At 46.0% G+C, this 16,907-nt stretch overlaps 1 protein-coding gene across 2 annotated transcripts in view; it reads left to right on the top strand.

Annotated features, from left to right (window-relative positions):
* The first annotated feature begins 360 nt into the window (after positions 1-360).
* Positions 361-16,907, top strand: part of kctd5b (potassium channel tetramerization domain containing 5b) — a 31,342-nt gene continuing 14,795 nt past the window's right edge. The window contains exons 1-3 of one of the 2 annotated variants that reach the window (XM_064322378.1): positions 361-655; positions 15,288-15,396; positions 15,648-15,739. In XM_064322378.1, the coding sequence (XP_064178448.1) occupies positions 434-655; positions 15,288-15,396; positions 15,648-15,739 (423 nt within the window). In that variant the 5' untranslated portion in view covers positions 361-433. The remainder of the gene's footprint in view (positions 656-15,287; positions 15,397-15,647; positions 15,740-16,907) is intronic. The other variant, XM_064322379.1, reaches the window with a different exon arrangement.

Here is a 16,907-nt window from a genome sequence, read left to right as displayed (position 1 = left end):
TTCACACCGATAAGTATGTATATGAATTGCCTATCTCAAAATAGAAATATTTATGCAATTAAATCATCGTAAATATTTTAGTAATACTTATTTGTAAATACGTTGTCATACTTTATGTTAACATATTTGCAAAATTTGGGTAAGTGCCAAGCTAATGTTTGCTCCTGCCATAATCAACGTCTGAATCCACATTGTTAGAACACAACATTAGCACTCATAAGCACTATCTGTTCTGGATAATTGGACAGTGACAGAAGGCATGCAAAAAACAGGGCAGAACACCATTGCGTTAGCTACTAACTTAGCTAATGTTAAAGCAGTGAGCAAGGGAAAAAGGAGTGGCAATGCTTTTGCTTGTAGGAGGGAGCGATATTAAACAGGGACACTTCCTGGCAACAAGCTCAGTTCCTGTACTAGAGAGTGGAGAAGCGGGATGGCTGAGAATAGCTCCGATATCAGCGGCTCCGGCTGTCGGAGGTGTTCAGTCCATTCTCCTGGAGAACGAACTCAAACGTCCAGTATCGGGGCATCCAAGTGGGTCCGCTTGAATGTGGGGGGCACGTATTTCTTGACTACACGACAAACATTGTGCCGAGATCCGAAATCCTTCTTGTACCGTCTGTGCCAGGCCGACCCCGACCTCGACTCCGATAAGGTATCAGGTTTGCGTTTGGGGGTCCTGGGTGATTTTCAGAATGGTTGCTGTTTTAGCGAGCTGGCTGGCCGTTAATTAGTGTTGTTATCGAATAACAAAATGTGGCTGTTTACACCAATGAGGGGTTTGTGCCGTTGCTACTACTGGCTATGTATTGACTAGCCAGCGCGTATTTCGACCAGCTACCCGATTAGTAGGACTATTTTGACATGGTTGTTTGGCTTCCAAGTAGCTAGACATTTAACATTTCTGCAACAATGTAATTGGCTTGCTAACTTAGTACCTTTTCTTGATTATGCTGGGCTAACAAAATCGACAGCTAAATGGTTGACCTAGCTAATGTTACCTGAGCCTTTTTAGCATTTTGTGGATGTAACCGTAAACTAAAGTTGCCAGTTTATTTTGCTTGAGTGCAGGGAGCCTTTCTTGCTCGGCATCAACTGAGATGCTGGCGTATCAAACCACTTGTTTCATTCAAATAAGTTGGAAACGAACGCTGATGTTTTCAGTAACTTGGCATGAGTTAGAACTCATTCATATCCGCAATAATACATGTATCTGTATTTTGTTTTAACTGAAAGTTATGTAGTATTAATTGTGGAGGTTGTTTGGTGTAAAATGAGACTGATTAAATGCAATGGCCAAAGTGCTAGACTAACATAAGGGATTACAATTCGATATAGTGAAACTCCTTTTTAAAGAAACCTAGCAATAGTTACATATTCAAGCTGTCTCTGCCAAAGTAACTAGCCATAGACTATGTCTATGGAACAAACCATTAAATGGCTGGCTATGTTACTAGCTACTGCCACTGGCCTATAAGTAAAAGTTCCTTAATGTTCTGTAGTTAGCGAGCCATGTATGGTCTGAGCTTTTTGTCGATTTAGATCATTTTGTCTGTGTGTATAATGGCAGCTATAAAACGTGTTAACAATGACTAACAGAGGTCCGCGAATGATTTGGCTGGCTACCTAAGGCTTCAGCTAAGTTAGCTAGGATCTCTGCAAGAAAACACAAGTCCGCTTAATCACTAGACTGCGTGGGGAGGAAACAGAGGTTGTAGAATTGACGTTAGCAAGTCAACGTTAACCTTGGCATTAAAATCGCACAATTGTAATTAGTTGAGGTACACTGGTAGCTATATTTACAGTGTATTAATGTAAGCTGTTTACATGCTATAATGTTAATGTTAGGTATGCACATAGTTCGCTGTGACTGAGGAAAGTTCAGCAGGCTAATTTAACGTTATATTTGTAGACCCAAGTAACGGTTAGACTAAGTTAACCTTTTGAAAATAGTTTCATTTCAGAAATGTTATTGGACTTTAACCCACTAGAAGGGGGCGAAGAACAGGAAAAAATGTCTTCCTTCAGTGAATCCAAGGGCTGAGACCGAAGAGCTCATTAATAATACCACCAGACGCTCCATTTCGGGTCTAAATTAAACAACTCTGCAATACCTTGGCGTATCGCATAAATAATAAATTACTTTGATGCTTCTGTTTTCAATTTGTGGGAGACGCTGGTGTTGAAAACCAAGCCACGGTTATGGCGTAGGGAAATAATTCACGGTTTAGGATTTCATGGACATACAACACAGTTTTGTGGTTCCATAGTAACTTATCTGTGCTTTGTTTTGAATTCCAAAGTTGGTTTTAGGTATGAGTATGAAGTCAAATGCAACATAGTTCCACTGATGTGCTGAAACCATGGAATCTACCTTGAGCTTAGTGGACACCCGACACACACAATTTGGCTCAGCTTTCAATGTTCTACCATTTCCCTTCGGAGTGCAATTATAACATAAAATTGTCACTTTAGATGTGTTGAATGCTGTAGCAATTGTATGTTCATTTGGTGCAGACACAGGACTAGCTACCTTCAAAAATATGTAGAACACTCAGTCAGGAAAACCTATTTTAAGCTTATAGCCTTTGTATTACAGTTGTACAATAGTACTCTACACCAGGGCTGCCCAACCTTATTCTTGGAAATCTACTGTCCTGTAGGTTTTCACTCCCAACCCTAACAAAGCACACCTCATTCAACAGCTAGAGATCCTGTTGAACTGCTAATTATTATAATAAGATGTGCTAAATTAGGGTTGGAACAGAAACCTAAACAGGGTTGTGCAGCCCTGCTCTACAGCCTCAAGGTGGTCTATTTCCATTGATTAAAACCTGAGATTGCTTGCGTTTAGCTATCCCAAGTTGCTATATGACCTATTTAAGATCTGCCAGTAACTCTCAACATTCATGTGCATTTGTCAGATGTACAAGGTCTTGTCTGTCAGTGATGCAGCTGGCATTCCTGCTGTTGGAATCTCAGGCTTCCCCCTTCCCTGTGTGTGTGTGGGGGTGTGTGTGTGTGTGTGTTCGTGTGTGTGCTCACGCATGCACGCGCGTGCCTGTCTGTGTGTGTTTTTGGCGGTGCGGTAGGAAGGAGGACTCCAACAAGCCCACTCTTGTTCACGCTGGTGCCAGAATTAGCACAAGGTGTGGTCCAGCACTGAGCAGAGTGCCGCTCTGTTCAGTCCTGCACACATTTAACTCGGACCCTCCTGGTGCTGTAGCTCTTCCTCCCCAGCAAAACAAATGCTGGTGTAATGATGTTTTATCACCCCCTGGGCACAGAGAAGGTGAAGTTTTCCAGAGTAGCCTCAGTTTATCCTTTTGTTCTTGCTTTCATTTAAATTTTGATGTTAATACCAAACATCATCTTCGGGTTAGCTTTCAAAACTAGATTCTGCCGTTAAAACCGCAGTGTGTATGCTTCAAGCCGTTTGTACATAATTATAATAATCGGAGGCGCGTGACTGTCCAGAAACGGGCAGAAATCATTTTCTGGATATTCTTCCATTTTGATGAGTTCTGGGGGCCCTTCAGTGTGTGCTCTGCGCGGCATTGCTTCTGTAATGGCAGCGAGTGTTTCAGGGAGATTGCTCTCTGGAAGCCTTTGGGAGCGGGGATGCTAATGCAAATGGCCCAAATTGATTTTAAAATATAACAGTGTCTCGGCGAGGGCCAGAATCCGCCACTGAAAAGCTTTTCCAACTCCCTCACGCATATGCCTGGAATCCCCGGTCTCTCCACCTCCTTTACCCCGGGTTGGCTTCAGCCCTCCTTCCTCCATTACATGCCCGGAGTCATCCAGCTCTTTACTCAGCTTTTACATTTCCAGTCTTTATTCTATTTTCTAAGACCACCATCTGCTCCTCTTTGCATTTATTTTTTCCTCCAACCCTTTTGAGCTACTCTTTGGCTGAGGCACTGACTGCCGTTGTCTCTGTCTCCTTAAAAAGAAACCTGTCTTATTATATGCCCTTTCTTTCAAGCTTCAGGAACATTCTAATATATCTTCTCTGTAAAGTTACCGTGCAACATTTTACTTTGATTTTAGCTTTTCTATTTCTTTTCAAACAGGGGCAATGCGACAGTATTACGCAATTTTCTCTAGTTGAACTGAAAATTCTGTTGAAACTTATAGACTTAAGCCAGAATACTTTGAGTTACTTAACATTACTTGCGCTACTGTTCACCCTCAGCCAATGTGTGCTACCTTAATGGCTCCAGCAAAGGCCCAGTGGCATAGGACTGCTCAGCAAATAGTCCGTAATTCAGTAATTAAGTTGAAGAAAGCTTAATACGTTTTTAAGCTTGCTTTAAGTTGACAGCATATTTTATTGGATTTATGTTTCTAAGTTCCAGCTCTACTGAAACCCTTTTATACCTTAAATCTAAATCTAGAAAGGAAGGTGTGACTGTTCTAGAGGCAAGGATAAGATTGCACAATGCTGGAAAAGTGGGCAGCCAATGGTGAAATGCTGTTGTTCAGGGTCTTTGTGCTGTTTCAGGTAATAAGAGGGCAACAGAAATACCGTGGTTTACTAGCTGCATGTTCAAGGTTGTCTGTTCTGTTTTGGGTGAAAAGAGGAGGACCATGCTAAAAGGCCAGTAGCAGCACTGGTAAAAATCTTTACTTTTGCCATGTGGTTATTTTACCTATTTGTATTAGGTCATGTGTTAGGCTTTTTAAGAGCCTGCATCCTTGCAGGAATTTCATTTGAAGCCGAGACTTAAATGTTAACAACCAGAAGTCTCCACCCCCGCACACACTTGCGGGTTTGAACTGGAGGCAGGCGTAGCAGCCCCCCTTTGTGACTCAGAGATGGGGCCCTGAGAGCGGGTGGTCCCTGCCACACTGCCGGCCAGGCAGGGGAGAGGAGCCTGTGTGGACCGCGCTAAGAGAGGGCAGGGCCGAGGGTGACATGACAGGTGGCCAGCTCGTGCCTGAATGGTGGCTTCACACAATGTATCGGGGGGGGCGGGGGCTATTTCTGCTGACCCAAACTTAGCAATGCTCCAGTCACGTTGCAGTTCTTTCCACATGCCACTCACCAGCCAACTCAACACTGACATCTCATTTCTGGGATTGCCCTATATGTGGATTTGTGGGGGGTGGGCTGGGTAGTTATTTTTGTGTGAGTTTTTTCATAATCCTCATTAAATTCAAGCATAAATCTCATGATCTCGGAATAGTGTGTGTGTCTGTGTGTGCTTGTGCGTGTGGGGTTTACTCAGATGTGAACAGCTGCCTCTGAGTGGGAGCAGGGAACCTTCAAATCTCCTTTCTAGGGGCTGATTGTTGCTGACAGACTAATGCAGGATAAAGATGCACATTTGGGCTGAGTTGCTGGGTCGTGATGCCCTTCTGTCACGGCTGCCAGCGAGCGGCTATGCCAGCCCCCCACCCGACTGCTTCCATGGAGATGAGTCCCCTGTGGGTGACAGTCCACTGACCCTCCTGCTTGCACTCAAGCAGGCCTTGTCCCACAAGCTCCTGTTCTACTGTTCTGCGTAGCACAAAGTCCTGCAAATCTGTCTCATTGCTCTTTCACTTTTCATAAAAGCTGTCTACATTTCTCCTTCTTGGAGAGACCCAAAATCCACAAACTATGTACGCTCTCCTCTGAGTCCGTAAAACTCGTGCTCTGGCTTCAGTTTTGTTAGAGCAGCATGGCGGAGTTTCTTCAGCTTCAGTATCTCGTCACCACGAGGTTTCAGTGTCTACAAAGAAGCTCTTCAGGCCGGGATTTTCCGTTCTATGATAAATTGATCGGTTTCACGGAATCTTGCTAGATTTCCCAGCAGGCTGCACCTTTAAGGGGCCTTCAAATGATTCATTTCAGTAGTTGACAAAGCTTTTGTTTTCACAATAGTTTTAAGAGTAAATCTAGAGGAAATCCCCATATGTGGGTCATGAGCAGTCCCTTATGGTGCCCGGCATGTGACATTTGGCTTCACGTGTCACAGTACTTCACACTTCCGCTCTGAGCATTTTGCCTCCACATCATAACAGCAAAACTCCATTCAGGTGTTTTGGTTTGATGCGTCACAAAAAAGCCAGGGTCTTCTTGTGATGTTTTTATATTGGAATTTGTTTGTGATCAAAGTGATTGTGAAGAATTTCCTTTTACACTGATGCACATTTTTCCCCCATTTTGAATACTTTTATTTGGGGAAAATGAGTGTTTGGTGTCAGTCTTATGATAGGAATATTTTTAGCCTCCTCTCTTGTTTTTTAAAATCTTTTCAGAATGCTGTTATATGGAGGAAAATGTGTTAAAGCCTGACTTAGGGCTATGATGGTTCAGGTCCTGTATACAGAGGAGCTATTCTTGGATCCCTCCTCTTGCTCTCTGTTTGCTAAAAAGGACTCTATGCTATTTTTTAGAATTAGCTTTTCAAGTGATCACTTTATTTTGTTCAGTTTGAAATGCATAACAACACAGATGTTGGGAACATATTTGTGGCTGCGTGTCTATTTTATGTTTAAATTTAAGCATCATCCTCTATTGTTCTCCAGGCAGGGCTGGGCATTGTTTAGTTTTCCTGCTATTGATAACAGAATTCCTGTAGCACATTGGTTTAGGAATGTGTGAGGTCATGGGTTTTTAAAAGAACTGGTGGATTGCTTTGTCAAAAATATACATGTTATGGTGAAATAATTTGATATGATGAAGAGACACTATTTTATAGAATTTATTTGGTACACAAATTCAAATTAAATGAACGTTTTGCATTCTGTTGCAAATGTACTGTAGCCTAATTCATTTAGGAGGCAGGTTATGTAAGCAAAAGCATTCTTTGTTGCTTTCTTAATCCTAGTCTGATGAATTCAGAATCTTTGCTTTACATCTGCACGGATTGATCAACTTTTGGAAGACTGGGAAACGGCCAGTTATTTTGAATGGCATGGAGTCTTAAAACACATTTAAGCACTTTTTACATTTTTATGCCAGATAAACCCAGTTTATCTCCTGTGATCATAAAAAGTGTCCCTTTAACTATTTTTTAATGATGCTTTGATGGTGCTCGCATACAATGTGACCCATTACCATTGTACATCTAGCAAGGGGTTTGATATAAAAAAAAATAGTGTAGTCTGCAACAGTTTTAACATGGGAGCTGTTGAGGGAACCCATAGAGATGAAAATATCTTTGGCCCCAAAGAGGAGATGCTCTACAGACCTTCGCATGAAGTACAGAGGTCAGTGTTCAGCGGCAATACAGTGCAATACTCAACACTGCTTTCAGTACTTTACTAGTTAAAAGTATTGGGATGCCCTCTAATAACCATAGAAGAAACTCTGAGGCATGTCTCTGTAACCATGAATTTTCGGACTGAGAAATTCATCCCGAGAAATGAATCCTACTTTTCCCCAACTTGTTATGTATAAGGCAAGCACAGTATTCATAAGCCATGATTAGTTATGGTTTTTGAAAGATTGAGCATTGACATTGATTTTGACTGGTTACGACAACGGATGCTATTGATCCCAGCCGTGCTCTTGCCAGAGGAGGAGTTGCATGTGTGTGTCTCTCGGGCAGTGAGGAAAAAATGGCCCATAGCGTAAGGGTGGGCGCGGGGGCAGAATCCGCTACTGCCGGGGAGAAGATGTGTCCGTGTGAAACGGTCGAATCGCATTTTTCTAAATAATCACTTGCATAATATCAAAGCCAGCTTTTAGCACTATTATAAGCGCCGCCATAGCTTGAAATTTAATTTAGCCCCCCATTAGCATGGCTTTTCCATTAAATGTAAGTGCTGTGCAGCTTTTCTCTGTTTGTTTGGCTCTCCATTAGTCGAGCGGAAACCTCATATTTCCCCTGGTCTGAGCCCACACAACCTTCCTGCACTAATGGAGAAGGAAAAAAAAAAAAAAACAAGGGGGTGATGTACGAAGACCTGGGCCGTGGAGGGTTCGGGTCGAACAGCGTCTCTTGCAGCGCAGTCTGTTAACCCTTCCTCCTGTGCGTCCTGCCGCCATTTTCATTTTAGGTTTTTTTTTTTTTTTTTTTTTTTTTTTTGTAAAGGCCATATTGTATTTCCCAGCACAGGGAATCAATAGCATCGTTTCGAGTCACGGATACTGCTGGAGCGACCGTGCATTATTCATACCGGCGGAGGCCAGGATGCAGATGGCGGCTGATGGGCTGATCCGCTGCATTAGCCGGGCAGGGACGGACGCGGCCGGCCCGGGGCCGCTGACCTATAAGCCAGCCCCAGCTGTGCGCGGAACTGCGAAGCCGGGCTCCCGCCGCTCGCCTTTCACGCGCGCGTGTGCCGGCAGCCTGCGAACATAATTCTCGCTCGAGCGCCACGTCGCTATTTAAAGTGATTTCGCTGTGGATAATTCCTCCTCCCTATTACAGTAATCTCTTGGCAGAGGCTAGGAATGACCCACGTCCCCCCCCCTTGCTTTACGGCCATTGTTTGTTCAGAAAAGCCTCCTGGTTTAGTGCCGGGTCGCAAGTGGCGTTATCTCATGCCTGGTCGGGCCGTAGGAAGGAGCTGAAATATTTAACGCTTGCCACTTTCTTCTCCTGCGTGCTTTCTCCTGCCTGCCCGGCTCCCCGCGCTCCCTGCGAGCACTGGGGACTACGCTCCACCGATTTCCCACTCGCCGGATTAGCCGCGGAAACTCCTTAACTGCCTCTTAAGACACGGAAAGCTTTTAGCGTGTTCTAAAATGAGCTGTTCATTTATAATTTGAAGCATTCTTCCATCGTGAATTCTTCAGTCGAACGCCCTCGCTGCGTGCTCTTTGCAAATGTTGGAAGGAAGAGTCGGCAGCCTGAGATTATGCCTACTGTATATATGCTTGTGTATATCATTAATACTTCTACAGCAATGTATCAGTAAGGATATAGCCTACTTTTGAAGTGAATCTTCATTTCTCTTTTCTCTTTAAAGCTGCATGTAGTTTATCGTGTAGATTCAATTTGAAACCGTTTTCAAACACTTGAAAATGTTTTCACTCTTTTTGTAATGATTACTCTTAGTGTCTTTTTGCATGGTATTTTTTTCCCCTCGTTGCCTCCCTGCCCTCGGGGTCGGCCCGGTGAAGCCACAGTATGCGGGAATGTCCGCAGAGCCCGGGGCCGTGACGCTCTGCAGCCGTCATTGTGCGCGCTCCGCAACCGACTGAGCTCACCACAGCCCCGGGGGAGTTCCCTCAGCGGAGCCGGCCCGAGCCTTCAGAGCCGCGCGCTGGAGCCCGTCTGAGCTAATGGGTTTCATCCTTCCTGCCCGTTCAGCATCCCCCATTTTCTCTCACGGACGGGCGCGTGGGCAGAAAGTGCACCGTAGACCGCCGTGAACATAGACACGTATACACACGGCTGCGAGTGCTAACATCGCATCCCCGCGATCGTGCTTTGAAAGGGGTTGGCGAGTGCTCGCTGTGCGCCGACCGGTTAGTTTGTGTGAAGGGTGGGTCGGGGTGGTGGGGGGGGGGGGGATCGCCATCCTGTTACAGGAAACTTCAGTCTTGCGTGGCTTCCACGCTTCCGCTGCTAATTCGCCGATCTCGACCCCGCCGGGGTAGGAATGCGTCCAGTAGCCTCGCAGACCCGCCTAAAAATCCACCTCAAAGTCACGTGAAATGTGGAATTCCAGAACGCAGCCTAATAATCGTGGCGATTTGTAAACGGATGGCCACAGACCAGCTTTTAGCTTGGGAGATATATTAGTGGAAAGTGTAGGTACCTTGAAGTCTTCCACTTTTCAAACGTGAGGCATTTTAAGATGCTGTTAACATTCATAACTCTACATGGGTTCATAAACAATGCAGAGAAACACCCAGAGACACACGTTGACCTTTAAAAATCGCTTAAAGAAAATGTCTTTCCCATTATAGTGGATGAACAAGGGCTTCAAAGGCAGTGACCCAATTTTCAGCGTTTGGCTCTGAAATGTTCAGCTTCAAAGCCCCTCTGACTTTTAAGACCGCTCCCGGCCTTAAGTATTACTAATGCTGTTATATGAGGATTTTGCGTGTGTGTGTCTATAAAGATTAACTTCCATGGTATTAGATGAACAGCAGAGTAACTGCTACACGATGTATTATGCAGTCAGCAGGAAGGGAAGCACTGCTATTACACAGTAGTCATGCCCACTGTGTGTGCGTGTGCGTGTGTGTGTGTGTGCGGTGCACTGCACTGCACTGGAGTTGTGAGGTGACTCGCTCTGTCCCCCGTAGCATGTCATGCTAAAGATGTTGCCTGAGCCGAGGCCCTCCTCCTCCTCATCATGTGAAGGCTGGAGGCTGACTTATGATGCCACCGGGGCCCCTGTGAGGAGGTCACAGGAGATAATTAGACCTGGTAAATGTCAAGTGTGTGCTGAAGGTCATCCTCTGCACCGGGAGGCAGGGGGAGCAGCCTCCCCCCTCATTGCTCATCACCCCCCTCCACCCCCCCCGAGCCAGTCCGCCTTCTCCACTCCAGCCTTCCTTACTCATTCTGTCAGCGCGTGTCCATCTGCCCCCACCAGTCCCCAGCCAACTTTCCCCATTAGGGGGAACCTCACTAAAAACCTTCACCTCTGGCCTTTCCTCCCTAAGGGTGTTGTCTGTAGACTACCTTGTGACAGGCTCTGTTTTTCTTTTCCGCTGCTCAGTTTCACCGCTAATATTTGCTTTTGTCGAGAGGGAGAGTGATGCGCGTGCTGCTGCCTGGACTCTCCACACTCCCTAGGCAAATTCTGTGCCCTGCCGCACCTCTGGTTTGCATTTGCAGCGCAGCTGCTAGTTGGATTCGTTATGAATATCAGTTGGAAGCTTGCGGCGCTCTGCACACGAGACGCTACAAAAGTCGTCGTTCTCTTTCCCCCCTCGTTTTTATTTTCTCAGGCATTAATACTGCTTTACCCGTGTGACTGCCATGGGTTTCCCTGCTCTTCTTCGGCTTTTCCCGCCTCTCGGTTTCGCTCTGTGAGGCCCCTCTCTGTGCTGAGCGCGGAGCCCCGGCTGCGGTCTGCGGTCTCCTCCCCAGCAGAGCCCAGCCGCAGACAGGCCACCGGGAAGCCAGGGCCCTCAGACCGGTGCTAATGGGAGCGAGCGAGCGTTTCCCCCGCTGTCACACACCTCTGTGGCGTGAGGAGGTCGTAGGTAGCTGTGGCGGGGGTGGGGGGGTGTGGAACGTGAGGTGAGCGTTTAGCAGCTTTGCCTGCTTTGTAATTATCCAAAGCCACTAAGCCTCTTTGCCTGTGCGTGTGTGTTTTTGTGTGGTGTGTGTGTGTGTGTGTGCGCGCGTTTGCATTTGTATGTATGTGGGTTTGTAGTTAGGGGTTAAGGGCAGTGACCTCAATGGAGTCAGTCCTCCCGGCGTGTTTGTGTGTGTGGACATGCGGGCCCTGCAGCATGGGGGCTGCCTCTTATCATCCACATGATACATCTACATTCTGCAGTGTTTTTCACAGCCTCATACACAGCAGGGTGGGTGTGTGTGTGTGTGTGTGTGTGTGTGTGTGCGTGCGTGCGTGCGCGTGTGTGTTTGCTGCCTGTGCCTGGTAAATAAAGCCACAGCTTTGCGGAGGGGTCAGTCCCTTCTTACCGCTTTGAGCTCGAAATGAAAATGGGTTTCCGGCACCTTCCGTGCGTCCCTGTGCTTCTTTCGGCTGGAATCCAGTCTGCCTGCCTCGGTTAGCGTAATCGGGTAATTATAACCTGTTGATGGCTTCTGTGGGGAACAAAAGCCGTGTGCACAGCTATGGCAGAGGCCCCCTTTCCCTGCACATTAGGCCGCTCCCGAGACGTTTTCTCCGTATTTTGCATCTCTCCCCTGCCGTTTGTTGATCAGCACCCCTCCGCCAAGGCCCCCGGAGAGGGCTCCTTGTTTTTAATTAAAAACACTGTGTCCTTTGTGTGCCCCGCGCATTATTCACGTGCGGCTGCTCCTCTAATCACCGCCTTCCCAAAAGGGCTCGTCCCCATCGGGCCCCGCGCGTCCAGGGACTCTCCGCCGCCGGCTGCCCTCCTGAAGGAGGGGGGGGAACCGAAAGAAAAGAGAAAAGACACTTCGGGCCCTCGTGACTTTCGCTTCGCATCGAGGCGCGCGCGCTACACCTCGCAAACAGCGCCACGTTCCAGAAGCCGAAACGGATCTGTTCTGTGGCTATCAATCTGCTCATAACGGCTTGTTACATTACATTACATTTATTTGGCAGACGCTTTTATCCAAAGCGACGCTTGTTACAGGGCACGTAGGCAAGACCATTTTTTTACGCTCAACGATGACCAGATTTGATGTTTGAAGAAAGTCTTGTTTAAATAAAATTTGCTGGGTGCCATTTTACCCTGCGGAAGCTTCACCCACTAACTCATAAGAATGAAAACTTTCAGTCGCCTTCAGTGTATAATTTCTGTAGCCAGTAAAAATACATTTCTTATTTCGCATATTAGCTAACAGGGCTACAACGTAAACCATAAAACTCTGGAACCTTTTAAAAACAAGCAGACACTGTGTTTCTGTAGCTACAGAGCTACACATATCTTGTTTGTCATGAATACAGCTGCCTGGCTACCTCAAATGACTGAGTTATGAACCCAGATGAATACTGCACTGCCTGAAGATGTGACTCCTATCCTTCCTTCCCATACCCTTAGTTCTGGGTTTGATCTCTCCTCTCCTCCCTTCCCAGGCCCATAGTCCTGGGTTTGATGGTGTGCCCCTGCTCTATTTTATGCAGCCTGTCTGGAGACGGTGCACAGGCCTTGGAGCGGAGAGGCCGGGGAACGGAAGCCAGTGGCTGGCTACGTTACTGCCTCGCTGTAATTCGTTTCTGCTGTAGCCTCCACCGGTTCGATTCAGTTTTCAGTGGTTGAGGTCACTGCTGTTTACTGGCAGCAGAGCAGACTGTTCATTTCTGTGCTCCTTTTTTGTGGATTATTCAGGTGATTTTGTTGTCAGTTGATGATAATAATAATAATGAAAGGAGTTTAAGCTGTATAATCAGAGAACAAAGCATTTTGATCTTAATTACAAACTAGCAACTGGATATTATGTATTGCTTCATTACGAGAACACATGTTGACTTAGTTGAGGAAGTAAAACTTCCAGGTTTGTTGCTATCCGTGCATCTTATATTTGAGCCCCATTGGCTACGTTTTGACCGAATCCACCACTAACAGCACGTTATTAGGAGAGTCGAGGTAAAGATAAAGTTTAGGTTTACTTAAAAGTTCAGATTTATTTTGATGGAGGGCTGGAAGGGCTCTGCCTTGGTTTGTGTAGGGAAATGAGCGTTTTGTGCCAGTAGTTTGCATGTATTTCCCACTGCCGGAGTCGATCTTAATGTCACAGAGTTGCACACGTAATTTGCACCACGCTGGGTGGTCATGAGGAATATAAATGCCTTCTTGTTGACAGAGGGCCAGTGTAGAAGTGCAACCGCGGACCGCGGTGAATGCAAAAATGATTCATTTACCTACTCGCCAGCGTTTATGCGGAGGGCAGGCAATGCTTTCCCCTGTTCCCTTCACACCTCAGGGCCTCACCGTGGAAAAGAATAGAGGGTTTGTTCCCCGGCCGTGTCCCCTGAATGCAGTCGAGTGTGCGTGTTTGTGTGCATGCCCAGGTCCTATAAACTATGAAAATAAGTTACTCTTTGCACTGGAAAATAGGCTGTCCCCCACTCTTGTCTCACTGCTCGCCGTTGTCTGCAAGTTTGAGCTTCGGCACACAGACAATCGGGTGATCTGAATGCCTTCCTTTTATCTTTGTCACTCCGACCGCTCGGCTGTGTTTACTGCAGACGGCCACCGCCCAGTTGTTTAAAAAAAGAACAGTTAGAACAAGACGTGAAAAGATGCTACGAGACCAGACCAAAGATTAGGCAGGCGCCGTTTACTCCCTGTAGCTGAGAGGATTCTGGTTAGGCTAGATATCAGTGAAGCTCTCACTGTATCTCATTTGGCCAAAGGGGAAACCAATCCCAGATATAATGGCCATTTAAGCCACTAGACCTGGGATTGGCTTACCTTTTTCAAACATGAAATGTAATGCAGAACTTTTATTGCAGAACATTTGTGGCCACTGCTAAAAATAAGTCTCACAGCCTACATTGTTTTGGTGGGCACTGTTCATTCTGTTAAAAGGAATTTCCTCGGGTATGTATTTACGGTACACGCGGGAAATTTGATTCTGAGCCAAAGAGAACTGGAACTAGCACCGTTTGTTCACCTTTCCAAAATGGGATTTCTGTGTTGTTCATTAAGAAAATGAATTTGCAAAAAATGGCCAATGAGGACCCCAGCCGGTCTCCTCTTTGCCATCTCGTAATTAATTATGATGACCTGCGCTCCCATGCAATTCTGACATTTATCTAAAATGAAAGAAAAATCAACTTTGACTGACTGCAGTCGTGTCATTTACGCAGCAGGACATATAAATGATTAGTCCTTTGAAGAATTGCCCCATAAATCCATTAAATGATTGATTGCCTGTTGGTATTAAAGTAATATCGGTTAGTTGACTTCATGGTAATGGTGCCGCTGCTCTTTACAAGCCGTTGACGTCTTTAAAGAATTTAAACGCGGAGCTTCGGTAGAATTTTAACCGAACGCTGCGTGCGTTCGTTCATGCGTGTGTGTGCATGCGTGTGTGTGCATCCATATGAGCACAATGCGCTCGGTCAGCAGTTCTGCGCTCGTCTTTACATCCGCATAAGATGCTGAATACATTAACTGTAAAGGCGAGTGAAGTAGGCAATTTCACTGTCATTGGCAATTAGGAGACTGGCCTACATGGGAGTTTCATGTGGTTCTTGGCTCGCATAAATAGTTAATCAGTATATACTTTTTTTCCATATGTGATGTTCACGGTAATCTGCGTTATCTTCAGGAATTAATCGTTAGGACAGCTCTTGGGATTAGCCGATAAACCGATTAATCACCGACATCCCTGCTATCTTAGGCGAGACTCTTGCAGCCAGGAGCTTTGTCTGTGGTAGTTTGGTGAAGTTGCCCAAAAAAGGACCCACAGTTCTGCCCTCAGCACCGCTATCTGTCCCGGTGTTCAGTTGGATTTGCTCCAGGGCAGCTCTGGAGCCTGTGTGAAGAGTAGGTCTAGTAATTTCCCGTGGGGTGTGTCGTATCTGTAGCTCTTTTCCCCAGCTCAGAGTGGGATATGATTTGTTCATGTACTGTATGTATTATTTATCTGGTCTCTGCTTCATCGGTGTGAGATGGACTTCTTCTGCAGATCTCTGCAATGGCTGTGCTGCAGTCCTGTATCCTGTCCAGGACTGAGCGTCTCCACTGATGATTTTCACCTCTTTTCTGTTTTCAGGATGAAACCGGTGCCTATTTAATAGACAGAGACCCCACATACTTTGGTCCAGTGCTGAACTATCTGAGGCACGGGAAACTGGTCCTCAACAAAGACCTGGCGGAGGAAGGTACGGTTCGTCTGAATGACTACTGTCGGCAGCCAAAGCTGAAAACAAAATGAAAATAAATTGCTGTATGCTGTCTTATGTTCCATGCTACTTGTATGTATATTTACTAAAGTCTATTAGCGTGTTTGTATATTTCTTTAACAAGTGAATTCCTCTTATGTTAATACCCAAAAATGCCATTTCGTTTTTGAATGAAGCTTCAAAGTACAAAGTACTGGTGAATAATTTCCGCTTCACTGTTTGTTTTTAAGGCGTGCTGGAAGAGGCTGAATTCTACAATATCACGTCGTTGATAAAGCTTATCAAAGACAAGATCAGGGAACGAGACTGCAAGACGTCACAGGTGAGCTGACCAATGAGACGGGCCCGTGTCCCCTGCGTGTCCTCCCAACCTGTGACTCTCATTGGCTCTGGTCTGAAGTAATACCCTGCCACTCTGGGCCAATCAGAAAGGCTGTTACAGGGCCACTGTTGTAGAAGATGGGGTCCATATGATGGTAGCCCATTTATAAATATATGTGTATGTATATTTGTTTAATGGGTATAGCTATTCCCATCCCCCAGCGTGTTGAGGAGTATGTGAATGTGTGCTGGACAAGGCCTTTCTGTAATGAAGAGCACCTGTGGTAGATCTAACATCGTCAGGGTATTTCCTGTCTTTGGAAAGTTCAGAAACAACCACTTCCCCCCCACACCCGCCCCCCCACTAACACTAGCACTGTGTAAAATGTACTGAGGGATTAAAATAGCATGGCAGAAAGAGGCTTATCCTTTAAATGGTCCATAGATTAAACCACCACATAATCTGAGGTGCAGCCATTGGGGGAAAAAAAGCCAAAACTCATAGTATCTGGAGAAATTTGGGGCAAGCCTCAGCAGGAGGGTTTCAAGGTATAGGCTAAGCTGCACATAAAAGCTCCAGTGTTGATATAATGGGGCTGAGGGCTGAGAGAGGTCGAGCACAGCTCGGAGCTCACAGGGCTGATCTGCAGTTGTGTGACGATCGTGGATTTCTTATCGAGGTGGGATTCCCGAGGAGGTGCTCTGTGCGGTTCTCCTCCTCCTCCTCCTCCTCCTCCTCCTGCACACGTTCTGAGCTCTGCAGTAATCTGATGCCGGCGAGGCCGAGAGAGGACTGGAGCCTTACGCCACTCACCCAACACCAAAATGTCTACCTCGCCTCCAGCAGATGGGCTTCGCGCGAGCCTTTTATCACAGCCAAAGCGCATACATTTCTCGAGCTAAAAATAGAGTCGAAGCGGCATGCGGAACCGTTGTATGTAAAATTATCAGCACAAGTGTAAGTGGCTTTAAGTTATCTTTTGACATGCATGTCTTCATCGCCACTTGATACTATCTGGGACAAGGCGATACATGCAGGTATTTACACTCAAAATAACTGGCCCTTAAGAAATGAATATACTGCAGAAAAGCATGTTTCCAGCAAAACATGCTCTCTGGATCTTGTTTTCTTGCAGAGCCACACTATCCTGAATACATGTAGGGGACTA

The sequence above is a fragment of the Anguilla rostrata genome, chromosome 2 (genome assembly GCF_018555375.3).
Source record: "Anguilla rostrata isolate EN2019 chromosome 2, ASM1855537v3, whole genome shotgun sequence".
Taxonomy (NCBI): Eukaryota; Metazoa; Chordata; class Actinopteri; order Anguilliformes; family Anguillidae; genus Anguilla; species Anguilla rostrata.
This window is presented reverse-complemented; position numbering and strand designations above follow the sequence as displayed.